Raw genomic sequence first — 18,331 nt, 5'->3', positions numbered from 1 at the left:
GCCCACCATATTTTTTAAGAGCTGTGCTGAGGTTTCTAGGGTGCTGCCTATTGGGCAGTGAATGCCTGCCCAAGTCAGGCCCATGCAGGGCTGCTGGGGCACAACCTCACCTGGGCTATGTGTAGTGCTCCCTAACCTTTTAGCTCCCCAGACATAATAGTGCCCTGGTCTCAGTGCTGAGATGCTCAGGTAGAGGCCACTTTGGACTGGGCCTTAAAGGCTCTGAGGTGGGTAGGCTCCACGGTGAGGGGTGCCTCTTCTGCCCTGGGTACTACTCCATATCTCCCTCTCACTGCCAGCCTCCAACCTCTCCTGTCCCCCACCCAGCCTGCCCTCTATACTGCCTCTTGCCTACCTTTCATGACACACTGCCATCACCTGTCTGTGTGTGCAGGGTGTGGGCCCTTGGCTGGAATTGCTCCTTGCCCTCCCTCCATAGGAGCCCTTTATCCTAGAAGGATGTGGCTTGGGGTTCCTTCTGGAAAGAGCTCATCCAGCCAGCTTCCTTGGGCTCTTCCCCCTAGCCTGTTGCTATCCCACACAGCACTGACTCCTTTAATCCTCCTGTGCGTGCTTTGCCCGTTGGCAGGAAATGGGCTAGGCCAGGCGCAGCCAACAGTTTTTGCCCCCGGGTCATATTAGAAAAAATTTTTTTTCATGGGCCAGATGAAATATTAAAATTTAAAAATGTTAAATACAAAAATGATTTGTTTAAGTAAACAAATTTTTATTATGTAATTTGTTTATGAATAAATGTGAGTGAAAAAAATTTAATATACTTATTTTAATAAAGATATATTTTAATAAAAATATAATTACTGTATAAATATCCAAACTATCGCAATCAATTGAAACAATATTTAATAGCATGAGCTTGAAGGGGTTATATCACAAACAAAACAATTATTTCATTTTACAAACAGCCTGGACACGTTTTCAGTTATCAGCTGCAGCTGTTGTCTATGCTACAATGCCACTTGATTCAGCACACTTGACCACAAAAATAACGAATTGTTTGACCTTGGGTGCGCACTGGCAAACTCTGCCTAAAAGAATGTTGGTTTCACATCGCCGCTAAACGTCAAACAGTTCAGACGAGTACAAAAGTTGTAAATCTTTATAATGGAATTCTTTTAAAAAATAAGTATCGCAAATTCATTCGACCAATTATTGGAAGTTAACCCTAGATTAGTCACAAGCGGAATTCTTTTCTTCATATCACTATCTTAAATATCTCTATTTCCAATAATCAAAGATGCTTCCGCTTCTGAGTAGCTGAGATTTTAAAGTAGCAGAGAATATTAAAAATTTAATCGCGGCCTGACCAGGGGGTGGCGCAGTGAATAGAGCGTCGGACTGGGATGAGGAAGACCCAGGTTCAAGACCCCGAGATCACCAACTTGAGCGCGGGCTTATCTGGTTTGAGCAAAAAGCTCACCAGCTTGAGCCCAAGGTCGCTGGCTCGAGCAAGGGGTCACTCAGCCTGCTGAAGGCCCGCGGTCAAGGCACAAATGAGAAAGCAATCAATGAACAACTAAGGTGTCACAACGCGCAACGAAAAACTAATGACTGATGCTTCTCACCTCTGTCCCTGTCTATCCCTCCCTCTGACACTCTCTGTCTGTTTAAAAAAAAAAAAAAAATTTAATTGTGGACCCCATAAACTCATTACGCAGGCTGGATCCAGCCCGTGGGTCGTATGTTGGCCATACCTGAGCTAGGCGATGAGGCACCTGCTTCAGGTTACAGTGTTGGAGGATGTTCCATGCACTTGGAAGCCCAGGTTCAACTGAGGCCCTATAAGTGTCCCTTCCTTTTAGCCTGCTAAAGTTTCTGGATTTGAAACTCCTGCAGACACTTGCCCCTGAAGGAATCCCTCCTTGTTTGGGGTGCATCTGGCTCCTCCCTAGTGACCAGCTCCTGAAGGTGATCTGCAAAGATCAGAGGCATACTTGTATAGCCTTGGAGGTCTATGCCTGTGAGTGTTAACTGCTGGCTCTATGCACTATTAAAATGATATACATAACTGTAGGCAGAGTAGGGTTTTGTGCCCAAGGCAATCAATATTGATAACACGATTTGGTTAATTTAACTAAAAACTAACACTGGGGCAATTTTGTTGACGGGGGAAAGTTTCCTTTAAGTCGCCAATGAGCCTGACCAAGCGGTGGCACAGTGGATAGAGCGTCGGATTGGGACGTGGAAGACCCAGGTTTGAGACCCTGAGGTCACCAGCTAGAGCAAGGGCTCATCTGGTTTGAGCAAAAGCTCACCAGCTTAAGCTCAAGGTCGCTGGCTCAAGCAAAGGGTTACTTGGTCTGCTGAAGGCCCACAGTCAAGGCACGTATGAGAAGGTAATCAGTGAATAATTAAGGTGTTGCAATGCGCAATGAAAAGCTGATGATTGATGCGTCTCATCTCTCTGTTCCTGTCTGTCTGTCCCTGTCTATCTCTCTGACTCTCTCTCTGTCACTGTAAAAATAAATAAATAAAAATTAAAAAGTAAAAAACCCTTAAGTCACCAATGAAACATTAAGGTCAGGTACCAAGTACTATAAAGCAAAAGGTTTGGAAGCAAGGATTATTGTTCTTTCCTTTTTAGCAACTTCACACTCTTGAAAAGGACCTGGTGTCGGCCTGTGATCTCCTAGGTGTGGGAGCAGAGTACGCACGGGTGGTGGGATCCGAGTACACACGGTAGGCACCTTCCTACATCCCTTCACCTCTTATTTAGAAAGAGCTCAGCCATTTGTTCCTGGGCAACAAATAGAATTGGCATTTCAGCATGAGACAGTGGTCACTTGCAGACAAAGTAAAAGATGTACAAATTAAAGCACCCCTGAGATGCTTTTTATCCCATCAGTTTGCCCTATCAATTCATGAAGTTGTAGAGTTGACTGCGAGGGTGGGGGCGGCTGGCATTATCAGCACAATCTGCATTTGCACATATCTAATATCTTGAAATTAAAAGTGCTCATGGAATTTGCTGGGCTGATCCCCTTTGTGGTATAGATTTGAGAGTGGTGCCTGCAGAGTGTATGCCCAGCATACTTGGCAGCAGCTAAGGTAACTCATGTCACACTCTGGACACCGGAGATATGACAAAAGACACAGTAAGCAGAGTAAGCAGATGTTTGTGTAAGAAGGGACATAAGTTCCTGTTATGCATGAAACTGCTGAGATCATCTGGAGACTTGTGCCCTGGGGTTGGGGGGCTGGGGTCATAGGAGCCTCACTGTGCATTCTCTGTGGAGACCTTTAGTCTCTTTTGTCCCCTGAAAAGAAGAATCCATGTTCTAGGTAGACTCTAGGCAGCAGTGTTCTTACTCCATTGTGTGTATTAGGGTTCTGGGAAGTTCTGTCTCACATAGCTGAGCTTATCTCATGGAGTTACTGGGACAGAATGGTCCCCTACTCTGTTCTCTGACCTCAGACTTGTAAGTGTTCATGTGGAACCACATAATTTTTCATAGGCTGTCCTCATCCCTCATCCACCCTGTCCTGAGATGGCAATTGTCACAATCTGGTCTCACATTCCTGGGTCTTCCTAATTCCCTTCTGTTGCAGCTGACACTGTGTCTACAGTGACACACTTTGCAGGGCACAGGGACATCCACACACTGCATGTCATGCATGAGTGCCCCCAGACAGGCTTTTGTGCTACCATGGATGTGTGGCTTAGGTGGGTGCCACCAAGGCACAGGACCTGCAGGTTACCTGCCCAAAACCTCTGACCATTGATGTAGGGCCTCCGAATGAGTGCTTTCTATGTGACAATATGAGAATGTTGATGTGAAGTTCCAAGCCCTAAGTTTCAGTGGTTGAACAGCAGGCAGGTAGACTTAAAGTGTCCACACCATGAGGTAATAATAGGGAAGGGCTTGGTGGCTTGGAGCACAGACATATTGCAGGCTGTATGACTGACCTCCCCACCTTAGTCTCTTCACCTGTAAAACATGGAGAACAGCGCCCACTTGATGGAGTATCAACCACAACATACGGACTTTACCGAGGCTGGTGGTACAGAGACTGAGACATTGAACTTACAGAGGCCTGTGAGCGCTGCATGACCATAACTATTCCTGAAGGCAGTGACCACCTCCCTAGCTTCCTACACCAATGCTTTGGCTGTTTCTTCAACTTTTTAACATGCTCATTTATTGTTTTTGTCAGTGATAACAGCAGTGCACACACACTTAGAAAGTGCCAAAAGTTTAAGAGAGACGATAGAAATTTAGCCTTGCATATGATTGTGCATGGAGACAGCAGAAGGTGAGGTTGTTGACATGTCCAGGGCTCCCCAAGTTTGCCCCCTTAACACTCAGGAAAACAAGAGGGGGCTTGGCCAATCACAGGTAAGGAAGGGGAAGCACGGAGGGTCCACAGTGAGGCATGAATTTTCCCATGCCCAGGCCAGCCCACTTTTCCCACACCCTATCCTGTCCACTAATGTTATGTCAGCGACAGTGAGATTGGGGCAAGCATGCTGTCCTGTACGCTGCCTCTCTGTGCTTCTAAGCATCTGTCTGTCTGCTGGCTTTTGAGCCACACGTGTGTTTATGTTAGGCGAAAAACGTAAAGAAAGATCAAATAGGACAAAGTAGAGCAGTTTCATAAATAAAACCAGCCTCATTTGAGGGCTGCTGGGAGCCACTGCTATCTGCTTAACTATTCCCCAAGGTTGCTTATTGGTGGCAGTTATCCGGAAGCACCTGGGCCTCACAGACTGACTTCCTCTCTCTGTTTTCCAGGGCGCTGTTCCTGCTCAGCAAAGGGATGGTAAGTTGAGGCTGAGCAGAATGGTGCTGGTGTGGCGGACAGGAGGCAGGGCTCCTGCTCACTGTGCTACTGCCCTTTGGGCACTCAGACCCTTAAGCACTGCAGGCTGCCACAAGAGTGAGGCCCCTGTGCTCCAGCTGGGTTCAGAGGTGAAACTCAGATTCCAGGTTGTGCGATTTGTGCTGAGGAAGGAGCAGCCTGGATGCAGGTTTCAGCCCAGCTTTTCTCCCTCCCTGCATGGTTCCAGCAGTCCCCCAGTGGGTGGGCAAGCAGACAGTGGCCCTGTGCACTGGGAGGGGTTCTCAATGCCTATGCCTCTCCCTCCCCAGCTGCTGCTAATGGAGCGCAAGTTGCAGGAAGTCCACCCACTGCTGACTCTCTGTGGACAGATTGTTGAGAACTGGCAAGGAAACCCCATCCAGAAGGAGTCTTTACGCGTCTTCTTCCTGGTGCTCCAGGTGACACACTACCTAGATGCAGGACAGGTGCGTAGTGCCGCCCGCAATAGGTCTGCTGGAGAGCAGGCAGGCTGTGGTGGGGACTCGGGCTGAGACACCCACCCTGTTGTTGCCTTCTATACCTCACCACAAAGTGCTTCTCATTCAGGGCTTAGCTCCCCCATATACCCTTTTGTGCTCTGGCATGGATGCTGTGCCCAAGGACAGAGGGTGCTCTGAGAGTGACCTGACCTCATGGTGGAAGTAGTCATGGCTTCACACATTTTCATGCTAATTAACCGTGAGGATTCTGGCAATGTGCCTGACACAGCAGGTATTCAAGCAGTGTCTGTCCACCACCCCTAGCTGATGAGAGCTTTGTTTGGTTTGAGTAGGGACCGATGGAATCAGCTGTGTCTGAGACCTGACTCCATAATCCCCATGTAGTTGAGGAGAGGTTATACTCCCTATGGGTGAATATCTCACATTTAGGGGTGCTGTCCCATCCACCTACCCCACCCTATCCCAGTGACTAACCATAGGATCGGCCTCGGTTGCAGGAGGCCACGAGTGGAGCCCTAGAAAGTGCTACACAGGCCTCTCATTGGTAAGGGGCTGCCTCAGTTCCCCCACTTGTGCCCACATTTGCTTGTTGGGCCAAGTGCCACACTCAATGCAAAGGAACACAGAGCAGACTAATGGGGTCCTCTGGACGTATCCTCTGGGGTCTTGGGACAGGGCTTCCCAATTTCCCGAGGCCAGTTTGTATGAGGCATGGTACATATAGGACTCCTGGGTCCAGGAGGCCAATTCCTGCCCCCGAGGATGACTGCTAGCAGTTCTAGCCCTATATTGCCCTTTCGGGATCACTGCAAGAGGAAGGAAATGTAGCTCATGCATGGTCTTTAGTCAGGCCTTTCCTGGTCCTTGGTGTTGAGCCCTGCACTCGGCAGTGGCTGAGCCTTGGTCCCACAAATGACCCTTCTGACTATGCTTCCTACCCTAAGAGCCTGCTGGCCCATTGGGGGCAGGCTTCTTGCAGGTGATGGGTGTGGTGGGAGCTTCTGGGAAGGAGGGGTGCTGGTGAGCTGGCACCTATTGGGAGCAGACAGGTGCTCATGTGTGCAGTGCTACCTCCCCGCTTCAGGTGAAGAGCGTGAAGCCATGCCTGAAGCAGCTGCAGCAGTGCATTCAGACCATCTCCACGCTACATGATGATGAGATCTTGCCCAGCAACCCTGCTGACCTCTTCCACTGGCTGCCTAAGGAGCACATGTGTGTGCTTGTTTACCTGGTAGGTCACCAGCATTAAGACTAGGGGTCAGATGAGTGAGAAGAGGGCTCCAGTGACCACCACCATCTGGTCTTGTCGCCAGGTGACCGTGATGCACTCCATGCAGGCTGGCTACCTGGAGAAGGCACAGAAGTACACAGACAAGGCACTCATGCAACTGGAGAAGCTCAAGAGTAAGTCAGGCTGGGTGGGTCACATGGCCACTGTACGTCTTGGTGAGTGGCCCAGCTACTGCCTTGTGCTGGGTATAAAGAATCCTGAAGGGCCACAGTGCCAAGTGCGCCCCTGTGAGACTCTGCTCCTAGGACTGTCATTGGCAAATGAGGGCAACCTGGGGTCAGGGCAAAGCAGGCCAGGCCTGGGCTTGACCTTTGATCTCTGGCTAGGGGTCTTGTGCCATCTTTCTCCTGTCCACCGAACTACACAAGACAGCTGTAATGGTTAGCCAGATCCCACCTGAGCCTGCTGAGACAACAGACTCAGTTGAGATGGGCTGGCGGCTATTATCAGCATTCTGACATGGATTGTGCTCAGTGTAAGGGTGGGATCTGAATTTATCTCTTGCTGACTGACAGCCAATGCCCTGCAGGTTGTGGGTTCTTCCATGACGCTTGACTAATCCATCCTTTGGGACCAGAGACCTTTGACTAGCAGAAACCCAGAGCTCTGGTTACCTCACCCAGTCCCTGTGCCCTTCATCAGCACTACTGTAGGAGGACCCATCGGCCAGGGAAACAAAGACCTTGGGGATTACAGTTCATTCCTTCTGGCCAAGTTGGGAAAGGTCTATTCTGTCTAGTTCCAACATGAGATTAGCCTCTTGGGGAAGCCAAGAACTAGGTTTCCCCACGGATGCCTGAGGTGGTCACACAGTCTCAATCTCCTTGGTAACATCAACAATTTCTAGAACCTACCATGTCTGGACAGTTCTTGAGCATGCAATGAGGTTGTGGTGGGACAGGGTGGAAAATAGTTCTCTCCAGGGATTTCTTACTCTTAGAACACTCATCCTCAGAAACTGCTATGATCCTGTCTTCCTACTTGGACAGGGAGATGAACCCCTCACTCATGGGTGCAGTGGGCATGAGCGAAGTGACAGGCTGGGTGCTGGCCTGGTGCATAGCACAGCAAGTAGGCTCAGACCTGGTAGCTGACAGGTCCATGTGGTGGGAGGCTGGACCAGGGCTCGGCTTCTCGGCTTCTCCAGCTGCACCCCAAGTGCTCATCCTCCTCTCACTGCCAGTGCTCGACTGCAGCCCCATCCTATCCTCCTTCCAAGTGATCCTGCTTGAGCACATCATCATGTGCAGGCTCGTCACAGGACACAAAGCCACCGCACTACAGGAGGTGAGGGTACAGGGGAACGCACACACATGGAGTGGGTGGGTCAGGGAACAGGTTTGGAATTTACTGGGTCTCGGAAGTCACCACGTGGGAGAAAGTAAATTTGCCTAGTACAGGTCAGCAAGACATTTGTATGTGTCATTTCATTGTAACTTGGCAGTTGGTGACCCTGCATGAATACACAGTTGATCAGACGATCAGATAGAGAAATCAATGGGCCTTTCCCTAAAAACTCACGGGCCCAAGGAATATGAAGCCTGGTGATTTGGGGTCCCCTGATGGCAATCCCCTCTCTGCCCCATGTAACTCCTGCCCACCTTCCTGAAAGGACATGGGGCTTTAAGCAGGGCAAAAGTGCTGATAGCTGAGACACATTAGAAAGGGAGGATAAGACTGGTCACAGACAAGGATTACTATCTTCAGGGAAGTCAGGGCTGCCCTTTGCCCCCACAATGGGTACATCTGCCAGAAATTTGTACCCAAGTTAGGGTAGGCAGAATGTGGGCACAGGGTCCCGAGTTACAGGTCACATGACATTGGATGTGCTCTTCCTGCAGATCTCCCAGGTCTGCCAGCTATGCCAGCAGTCGCCTCGGCTCTTCTCCAACCATGCAGCACAGCTGCACACGCTGCTGGTGAGTATGCAGGGATACCCCCCAGCCCCATTCCATTAAGTAACCCCATGACCGTCACCACAGGCAGAATCAGGAACATTCTCAGTGGACTTCATTCTGAAACGCACCTTGAGTCCAAGTTGACTTAGATCCCAGGAGAAGGGAATAACTCAGCATGCCATCTTTCTGCCTCCTTACCAGGGCAAAAGCTCAGGTGTAGCTGGCTCAGAGTCACTGGTCAGGCTCATCCAGGTGTAGCCATGCCGCCCTAGACAAGTGGCAGGGTCTTGAGTGCTCAGTGCCTCTTCCTTCCAGGGCCTGTACTGTGTCTCTGTTAACTGCATGGACAACGCAGAAGCTCAGTTCACCACAGCCTTGCGGGTAAGGTGCCAGGCCTCCTCATTGCGTGGGGTGGGCAGTGTTTCTTTTCTTTTTTATTCTTTTCAAGTGAGAGGAGGGGAGATAGACAGACTCCTGCATGCGTCCCAACCAGGATCCACCTGGCAACCCCCATCTGCAGCCAATGCTCTGCCCATCTGGGGCCATACTTGCAACTGAGCTATTTTTAGTGCCTGAGATGGAGGCTCCACAGAGCCATCCTCAGCTCCCCAGGGCTGATGCACCGAAGCAGTCAAGCCATGGCTGTGAGAGAGGAAGAGAGAGAGAGAGAGGAGGGGGAGGGGTGGAGAAGCAGATGGTCACTTCTCCTGTGTGCCCTGACTGGGAAATCGAACCTGGGACATCTATACGCCGGGCCGACACTCTACGACTGAACCAACCAGCCAGGGCCAGGCAGTGTTTCTTAGTAAGGAGTCAGGCTTGGGCTGTAATGAGGATGACAGCCATATAAAACTTGTCAGGGGTTGACTCCACAGCATTCAATCTGATGCCAGCTGTGAGTTATGCACTGTTTATCCAGGGCTTTCTCTAGCAGGTCCTGTGCTTCTCAGATGGGAACAAAGCCAGTGCTGGCAGCACAGCCTGACAAGGGATAGCTGTGGGTGAGGGGGCTCCAGAACAGCCTGGGATGGGTCTTCCCCTGCTAAACCGAAGGGCAGCCACAAGGGAGAATCTGGTACCCATTGGTGCCACAGCCTGTTCAGCCACTTTTCATTCCTGATTCCCAGCCCTCCCAATAGCCCACCAGGCTGGTGGTGGCTCGTTTCATAGCTGAAGACGCAGTCACTCGGTGGGGTTCAGGAGCTCCCCAAAGCTGCCCCATGCATGACAGAGCTGGGACACGAAGCTGGGTGTGCCCTGACCCTGCACCAGCCCTGTGACCTGGATGCTCTGGGGCAAAGGCCACCTGGTGCTACCAGGGTTTGAGGAAGCTCTGCTAGGGCATGTCCTGGCTTCAGATGTGACTGGTGCCACATCATCGTGGAGTCAACAGGCCCAGGAGTCAACAGCCCAGTAGCAGATCTCAGCTCTGCCCACATCGCTCCAGGACCAGACAAGCACATCCTCACCTTGGCCCTGACGTGTTCCCAGAAAAAGGAGCTCAGCAACACCTTCCTCCTGGTGGTCCTGGGGAGACCCCAAGCAGAAATGTTGGGGTGTGGGGGCGGCTCTGTGACTCAGGTGAGGTCACTGGGGGTGTCTTGTGTGCCCTGACTGTCAAATGAGGAGCTCCACTCTGCCCCTTGTGCCAGTCTCTAGACCTCTTCACTCCTAGGGTTGGGCTCAGGTGGCGTTACTGCTCCTCCAGGATGTTCTGCATGGCTGGGGGTACAGGCAGCACACCAGAGCATGAAGAGCAAACACAGTGTTGATTCCCATGGCCTTCTATGTCCACTCTGCCCCAGTCAGCTCAGGCTACCAGGACCCACCCCCACCCACCCCACAGAGCCTGTGAGAGTCTCTTGGTCCCTTCCTCCTCATCTCACTTCCCACAAGTAGGTGCTCCTGTTCTGATTGTGTGGTCCAGAAAATCCCCCATTAGCCAAAAGGGAATGGCAGGGAAGAGTGCAGCTAGAACTTGGACCCAACCCTGACTCCAAACAGGGTCTGATCCCTCTGTGGTCCCACAACAAACAAACCGGAGCATTTTTGCTGTATCAGAAGTCCTTCTGGACCTCCTGCAGGTGGGGTCTGCATTTTCCTGGTACCTTCAGCCTTTTGCACAGCTGTGCCTGCTCAACCCTGCTGGGAACCAGAGTCTGGGTGATACTTGGGCCACTCAGATCAGTCCTTCTCTTGGCCATTCTCAGTTTCCAAGAACTGGGGACGAGAGTATGTCCACCACTGGCCATCAGTAGCATTTCTGGCCTTCCAGGACCAGCATGTAGCTCTGCCATACTAGCGCTCACAGGGTCCCAGAGTCATCGTGGTGTGGAGGAAGTGGCTGCCCAGGTCTCGGTCCTGAGAAAAAAGCAGAAAATAGACCAAAATGTATTGTATTCTGAAGATAGGGTCAGAGCAGCTGGTTTCCTTTTTTTTGTTTCCTAAACTTCTTAGAATAGGTGATGGTTTTATATTGAAAAGAACTAATTACTATACTGTTCTTGAGTTTAGGACACAGGCTTGTGGCAGGGGGTTGGGGAGTGGGGGAGTGTTCTGAAATAAAGAGAGTAGGAAGTTCCATAGTAGTCACCAGGGAGCATTTGGGTGGCTCCCATGCTATGAGCGGCTCCTAACACACTGTGTCCCCATTTCAGCTCACCAATCACCAGGAGCTGTGGGCCTTCATTGTGACCAACCTGGCGAGTGTGTATATACGGGAAGGAAATAGACACCAAGAGGTAGTAGGTGACATGCTTCATATTTGGTATCCTTTCTTTCAACTTTTATTCAGGGACTGGGGTGGCGGTTGTCCTGTGCAGCAGCTATCTGAGCAGTCTTACCTTGTCTGTCCTCAGTGCAGTGTGGCTGGAGCAGAATGTCTGAGACAGAAATGTTCTCTGGCCAGTGAATACTTCTCCTTGTTGAAAACAAGCCAAGCTTTGTCAAATCTCCCAGAGCAAATTCAGTTTCTTTGACCCTGAGCTGTCTGTCATAGAATAAGAGTGAGGCCTTACGGCTCACTCAGGCAGTCATCTGCCTGACTCTCCAGACACAGATTATGGGGTTGAGGAGCATAGGGCTTGTCCTCGAAGTCAAGTGCCCTCACACTAGGTTCCCCTGCAACCCACCTCAGTCCTGGCATTCTTATTTTGGAATGTATCAGATTCAGCCACTTCTTTCTTCCCACAACCTTCATTTTAGTTCAGGCTTCCATCGTCTCTTGTCTATAAAAGGTTTAGCTAACCTCCCAGAGTCTGGGTTGGTTCGGTTGCTTCATGCTACAGGGAGCAGAAAGCCCAGCCTTGGCCTCTTGGCAGTCAGGAAGCAGCAGGGCAGAGTCATCTGAGGGCCACATGTGAGCTCCATGGGTCATGCTTGGTGATTCTGGGGGGAACTCAGTTTCCCTATGTCTTTGCCCCTCACGCTCACCCCTGGTCTGCCTCCTGGAGGGGCCTTACAGGCACCAGGAGCCACCTTGTCTTCAACCTGATCTCCAAAAAGCAGCCAGAGAAGACCTAAAATGTCAGTCATGGTGCTTCTTGTCAGAGTCTCCCAGGTTCTTGCACCTCCAGATAAACCCTACTGTGCCTCCAGCCCCCCAGGCCCATGTAGAGTCATCTTGCTCCTCTAGGCCAGACCACTTGGACCATAGAAAGGCCAGGACTTGTTAGTTGCCCTTGCATCTCAAACCCCTCACCTGGCACAGGGCAGGGCAGGCTGAGAGTACAGGATCCTGCACCAGACTCCCACTGGAGGCTGTGATTCCCGTGGGGGTGTGAGAAGTGAGCAGCGCATGCAGTGTCCTGTAGTTCCCTCACCTGCTCTAGAAGATCCTGCCCCCTCTGTCAGCAGGTTGCCTAGCCATAGGGTTTGGGTTGAGGGCTTGATGCTGTCAGGCAGGAAGTTGCAGAGACCTGGTTAATTTACTAGCATATTTGGGGCTGAACTCATGTTTAGAAATGCAGAATGATCCCAACTGATGTTTCTTTTGCAGCTATACAGCTTGTTGGAGAGGATCAATCCAGACCACAGCTTCCCTGTCAGGTAGGTCCCACTTTACCACCTGTCTTATGTATTCTCTGCTCTCTGTGGTGGTGCCATCACCTGTGGGGCCCCTGGCTGCCCTGTTACCCCAATACCTATCACCGCCACCACCCACTCCCCTTTTGTAAGCCTGCTGCATTTATGAAAACCCCACCAAGTTGTGACACTTTACTCTCCTCGTAGCTCTCACTGTCTTCGAGCAGCGGCTTTCTACGTGCGTGGGCTTTTCTCTTTCTTCCAGGGACGCTACAACGAGGCCAAGTGAGTGCTAAGAGGGCGGGCAGCCTGGGCTGACCCTTCAGATGGTTTTCTCCCCTGACAGCATATGCTCAGGCCCTCTGTACCCCTGCCAGGCAGGCTCTGCTCAGGGCTGAGAGGCCACTGCTGTCTCTTCTTCCCACAAAGGTATTCCAACAGGGCCTCTGTTCCCTTGTAGGCGATTTCTGCGAGAAACTCTGAAGATGTCCAATGCAGAGGACTTGAACCGGCTCACAGCCTGCTCTCTGGTGCTTCTAGGCCACATTTTCTATGTGTTAGGGAACCACAGGGTGAGTACCCAGGGCTGAGCCAATTGCAGGGGGCCAGCGTGGTGTTTGGGGTAGGGGGAACCAAACAACACTTTGCATCCTGTGCCCCGGGATGATCTTGTCTCAGTGACACCCCCCCTCCAGCCCCCTTGGCTTCATGAGGCTTTGTGGAAAGCAGGGGTGCCCTGGCTCATACAGCCTGGGGGACAGGACAAGGGAACTCTTGATCCCTGGAGGATAGATCAGTGGGGCAGACCGACTCTGTTTGGTGGGGCTGCTTGGAGCTGGCAGGGCTGAGGCAGGTTTCCTTTCTGTGTGTTATTACCTAGGATAGAAAGATATCTTATCAGCCAGAGTCCCTTGGGTTTTGTTTCTGCCCAGCACACACACATGGTTTCCTCATGTCATACTGTTTCCACCTTCACCTAGAGAGGCCTCTGTGGTTGGTCCCAGTGAGAATGGCCAGCTCTGAGTCTCCCATCCATTGTGCGTTGTCAGCCATTGACATCACAGTATTTTAATGCTTTTTGTTTTTGTTTTTTAAAGATTTTATTTATTTATTTATTTATTTTTTTTTTTTTTCTTTCATTTTTTCATTTTTCTGAAGCTGGAAACGGGGAGAGACAGTCAGACAGACTCCCGCATGCGCCCGACCGGGATCCACCCGGCACGCCCACCAGGGGCGACGCTCTGCCCACCAGGGGGCGATGCTCTGCCCATCCTGGGCGTCGCCATATTGCGACCAGAGCCACTCTAGCGCCTGAGGCAGAGGCCACAGAGCCATCCCCAGCGCCCGGGCCATCTCTGCTCCAATGGAGCCTTGGCTGCGGGAGGGGAAGAGAGAGACAGAGAGGAAAGCGCGGCGGAGGGGTGGAGAAGCAAATGGGCGCTTCTCCTGTGTGCCCTGGCCGGGAATCGAACCCGGGTCCTCCGCACGCTAGGCCGACGCTCTACCGCTGAGCCAACCGGCCAGGGCCTTAAAGATTTTATTGATTTGCCTGACCAGGCGGTGGTGCAGTGGATAGAGCATCAGACTGGGATGTGGAGGACCCAGGTTCAAGACCCCGAGGTCGCCAGCTTGAGCACAGGCTCATCTGGTTTGAGCAAGGCTCACCAGCCTAAGCCCAAGGTCGCTCACTTGAGCAAGGGGTCACTCGGTCTGCTGTAGCCCTCCGGTCAAGGCACATACGAGAAATCAATCAATGAACAACTAAGGAGCTGCAACGAAGAATTGATGTTTCTCATCTCTCCCTTTCTGTCTGTCTGTTCCTGTCTGTCCCTCTCTCTGACTCTGTCTCTGCCACACACACACACAAAAAAGATTTTATTGATTTTACGGAGTAGGGGGAGCAAGAAGTATCAACTCATAGTTGCTCTGCTTAGTTGTTTATTTGATTGCTTGTTTTATGTACCTTGACTGAGCAGGCCCAGGATTTCGAGCCAGCAACCTCAGTATTCCAGATTGATGCTTTATCCACTGCACCACCACAGGCCAGGCACCATTAATGTTTTTAAAGAAAATGTTTTTTCATATTATAAAATATGGCATGTTTATTGTAGAAGTTCTGAGAAGCAAAGTTGAAAATCATTTCATGTCTTCTGTCTTCTGACTCTTTCCACTGCCTGCCCCTGCCTACACATAGGTTTTGTTTTTTAGGGTGTTGTATAGTTTTATACTTTGTCTTTCCCTACACCATTATATTAGAACTTTTTTTAATGGCCGCAAGAATTTTGCAGCAGCATCTATTCTGTAGTGTAACCAACCTTACTTGAGCTGTTTACACAGGACAGATAACACAGGTCAGGTGTCTTGGCCTGTGAAGTTTCACCTGACCAAACCCCAGGGCTCTGTGAGAATGAGCTTTTTAAAAGTGTAGCAGGCCTATCTCCCCACAACTATGTGACAAGCATTTGCCAAGGCAAATAGGCCTTACTCTTCAGGGCCTGGTGGTCATGGCTAGGGATGTCACCAACCTCAAAGAAAAAGGATGAGCTCCAGGTTCTCCCTTTTGAGTGAAGTTCTGCCCCTTTAACATTCTGTCACCCTGCCCCTCAGCCTTGGGGCATAGTCAGGACAATGGCCTTGGTGTGTATCTAGGGATAGCATGAGGCTCCACTGAGTATGAGCTATGTGGCTGTGTCTCATTGTGTTGGCTGTGATTACCCCATTTCCAAATGAGGAGATTAAGGTCACACAGCTCTCAACTGCAGACCCAGACTGAGAACCAGACCTCCCTGGCTCTCATTTATCTAGAAGTCTCCAGAAGCCACCTTGAGCAGGGCAAGATGGGCAAGGCAAGCTCTTTAATTACAGCTCTGGATCATCTTACAGAGCTTGGGAACCTGCACTCTCCCTATATGCCTGAACCTGTATAAGGTAACATTGGCTTCCAAGAGCCCTCAGACCCAGGCCTGGCCTCAGCAATTCCAGGTCTAGGGGAGATACTATTGGACATAGCCAACCCCACTCTGGGCCAGCTAGGCTAAAGAGTGTCCGTGGGCATTGTGAGTTTGCAGGCAGCCTCACTGAGGACACACAAATCTTTAACTCCAGATTCTGTGGGGCAGTCCTAAGCTGGCATAGGAAAGCCTGCCCAGGAGATGCTCCCTCAGGTGGCTTCCAGACAAAGGCCAAGCCCTGACGTCTTGGAAGAGTTTGGTTTAGTCTTGAAAAACTTTGACATCCACCTGGAGTTCACCTTTGAGGTGCCAGTCCCAAGAGTGTGAAGTTATTGGTCTTTTGTGTCTCTAAGGAGGCATGCCCGCACAGCCCTGGCTGCTGAAACCAAGCCTTGGAAGTTGGTTTTGAGGATTTGTAAGTCTCAACTATATCACAAGTGTTTCCTAGGCTTCTATATAGGGAATTCTCCCAGTGTCTCCCTGAACCCAGCATTCTGCCAGTGGGGCTCATGGTCCATGGGCTGAATGAGGGCAAAGCAGTGATGCCTGTCACCGTAGTGTTGGTTATGGGTGTTTATGGCTTCTCAACTCATCCTGGGAATTGGGGTAGGAAGGCAGGGCTGTACAGTCACAGAGTCAGGGTTGGAGGGTTATCACAGTGTCCTGGCATCCCGCAGTCCCACATGGCCTCCCATGGGAACAGGCTCTTCCCTCCTTTGTCCATTCAGCCCTCATCACTCCCACTGGGCAGACTGCTGCCTCCTCCCTGGCTCTGGGACCCTAGAATGTGCCTTTCTAATTGATTCCTGATCTGGGTCCGAAGCTGACTACTATCAATGCCTACTTACTTCTCTGGTTAGAATGACAAGGCAAAGTTGCTGTGGCAGATGTGCCCCACATAGAGCCAAGGATCAGAGGTAGTTTATTTTTCCCCAAGGTAGTCGAGGAGTACTTTCTCAGAAGGGTGTGTGAGATGGGCTCTGAAGTAGGAGTAGGAATTTGCCTGGCAGCAGGAAGAGGGTATAGCCTGGACTAGGTATCGCAGGTTGGGCCTGAGCTGTCCCTGGTGCCTCCACGACTCCCTGGCTGCCCTTGATCAACAGGAGAGTAACAACATGGTGGTGCCTGCCATGCAGTTGGCCAGCAAGATCCCAGACATGTCGGTGCAACTGTGGTCATCAGCCCTGCTGAGAGGTGAGTACAACAGCTGGCCCCTCCTAGAGATCAGAAATAACAAAGTAAGCCCTCTTTGACCTTTTCTCAGACTGGATTTTACAAGCTAAAACCTCAATTCTAGCACATTCTCAGGCTCTTGGGAGGCCATTTGAGGGCAGTAGGCACTGGACCCGGTCAGGGCATTAGCTCAACACAGGGTCTGATTTAGTCTCTCTGGGGTCTGTGAGGCTGACTCTTGGCATCTGGGTGAAGACTTGGGCTGTGAGCCCTGATGTTCAGCCTCATTCTATCAGACAGGACTGGCCAGGATGCTCTTAAGTACAGGACAGGTGTGTGTGTGCTGTAGACACGTGTATGTGTGTGTGCATGTGCTCTAGATAAAGGTGTGCATGTGTGCATATGCTCATTAGGCGGCAGTGCTGTTATTGCTGCTCCCTCATTTATAGAAACCTGCCCTGAGGCAGAGGCGAAAGGCAGGCTGCGCTCATCTGTAGTGGGCTTTGTGGGCTTGTTCAGTCCTTCTGCTTTAGAACTGGGTGTTGTTGCCCTGCTTGTCCAGGAACTCAGGCGAGTACCATGAGAGCTGCTTGGCTGACCCTTAGACAGGGCTCAAGGCAGGTGACTTTCCAGGTGCATAGGAACCCACTGGTGGAGCCTGGGTTTGACCTTACGGCTTTACCTACACCCAATGGGAGGTCATGGGGGCAATGGCAGGGCAAGACAGGCTTACCTCATGTGTGTCTTACCCTCAGACTTGAACAAGGCCTGTGGAAATGCCATAGATGCCCACGAAGCTGCCCAGATGCACCAGAACTTCTCACAGCAGCTGCTCCAGGACCATATTGAGGCCTGCAGCCTCCCTGAGCATAACCTTATCACGGTATAGGCGCGAGGTGGGGGGAGACAGAATGGGATGCTGGTTGGCTCCTCAGGGCTGGTTCACCTGGTCTGCAGTCCTCTAGTTGTAGGGCACGCTTCCTAAGAAGGAAGTATATACTTGGCAGTCATTTCTCCGCTCCAGCAATCCCTAACTCAGTCTAGTCTCAGGAGCCCCTCAGATGTGGGAAATGGCACCAGTCACCTGGGCAAATGAGGCAGGGTCCTTCCCAGTATCCATCTGTCTCTGATATGAAACTCAAAGGACCCTGGCTGGGTGACCGGCCTAAGGAGGGCAGCATTGCAAGAGCAGACACTTGGCTCAGTGCACCCAGTTCCTCCCTAGGAAGGACCTTACCTGTGTGTTCTCTCTCTCCTCCTGCAGTGGACAGATGGCCCGCCACCTGTGCAGTTCCAAGCTCAGAATGGACCCAACACCAGCCTGGCCAGCCTCCTTTGAGGCCACCACCCAGCTTCTCAAGGCCTCCGTGGGGCCTCATGTGTCCCTGACTTCCACCCTGACAGCACTTGCGCTTTCCTCTGAGGCGTGCTGGCATGGCGTTCCCAGGCTTCTTTCCCAGCTGTCTCCAGAGCTTCCAACTCCTGGGGGAGTGTGCAGGGCCGATTTCCACCCTCCTAGGAAGGTCGGGTCAGCATTACTGCTGCGAACCAGGACCCCAGTGTTGAGCCTTGCAAGTGGGATGTTGGAGCTGACTTTTTAGAGCCATCCTTTAAAGTAGACTTGAACTGCCAGTCCTGCTACACGTCTGGGTCACGCCTTCCTGGGACCGTGTCTGGACAGGGCGTGCCAGGGTAGGCAGCACTGTTGGGGCATTG

The 18,331-nt window shown here is 51.3% G+C and overlaps 1 protein-coding gene across 4 annotated transcripts in view; it reads left to right on the top strand.

Annotated features, from left to right (window-relative positions):
• MAU2 (MAU2 sister chromatid cohesion factor) overlaps positions 1-18,087 on the top strand; it is a 40,084-nt gene extending 21,997 nt beyond the window's left edge. For 2 of the 4 annotated variants that reach the window (XM_066268378.1, XM_066268359.1), the window contains 15 exons: positions 2,603-2,697; positions 4,752-4,779; positions 5,109-5,264; positions 6,364-6,510; positions 6,593-6,683; positions 7,754-7,857; positions 8,412-8,489; positions 8,784-8,849; positions 11,126-11,212; positions 12,466-12,515; positions 12,699-12,776; positions 12,952-13,063; positions 16,546-16,636; positions 17,371-17,498; positions 17,880-18,087. In XM_066268378.1, the coding sequence (XP_066124475.1) occupies positions 2,603-2,697; positions 4,752-4,779; positions 5,109-5,264; positions 6,364-6,510; positions 6,593-6,683; positions 7,754-7,857; positions 8,412-8,489; positions 8,784-8,849; positions 11,126-11,212; positions 12,466-12,515; positions 12,699-12,776; positions 12,952-13,063; positions 16,546-16,636; positions 17,371-17,498; positions 17,880-17,954 (1,386 nt within the window). In that variant the 3' untranslated portion in view covers positions 17,955-18,087. Of the gene's footprint in view, positions 1-2,602; positions 2,698-4,751; positions 4,780-5,108; positions 5,265-6,363; positions 6,511-6,592; positions 6,684-7,753; positions 7,858-8,411; positions 8,490-8,783; positions 8,850-11,125; positions 11,217-12,465; positions 12,516-12,698; positions 12,777-12,951; positions 13,064-16,545; positions 16,637-17,370; positions 17,499-17,879 lie in introns of those variants that run through there. The other 2 variants (XM_066268368.1, XR_010730394.1) reach the window with 2 other exon arrangements.
• The last annotated feature ends 244 nt before the right edge of the window (positions 18,088-18,331 follow it).

The sequence above is a fragment of the Saccopteryx bilineata genome, chromosome 1, assembly GCF_036850765.1.
Source record: "Saccopteryx bilineata isolate mSacBil1 chromosome 1, mSacBil1_pri_phased_curated, whole genome shotgun sequence".
In the NCBI taxonomy this organism is placed as follows: Eukaryota; Metazoa; Chordata; class Mammalia; order Chiroptera; family Emballonuridae; genus Saccopteryx; species Saccopteryx bilineata.
This window is presented reverse-complemented; position numbering and strand designations above follow the sequence as displayed.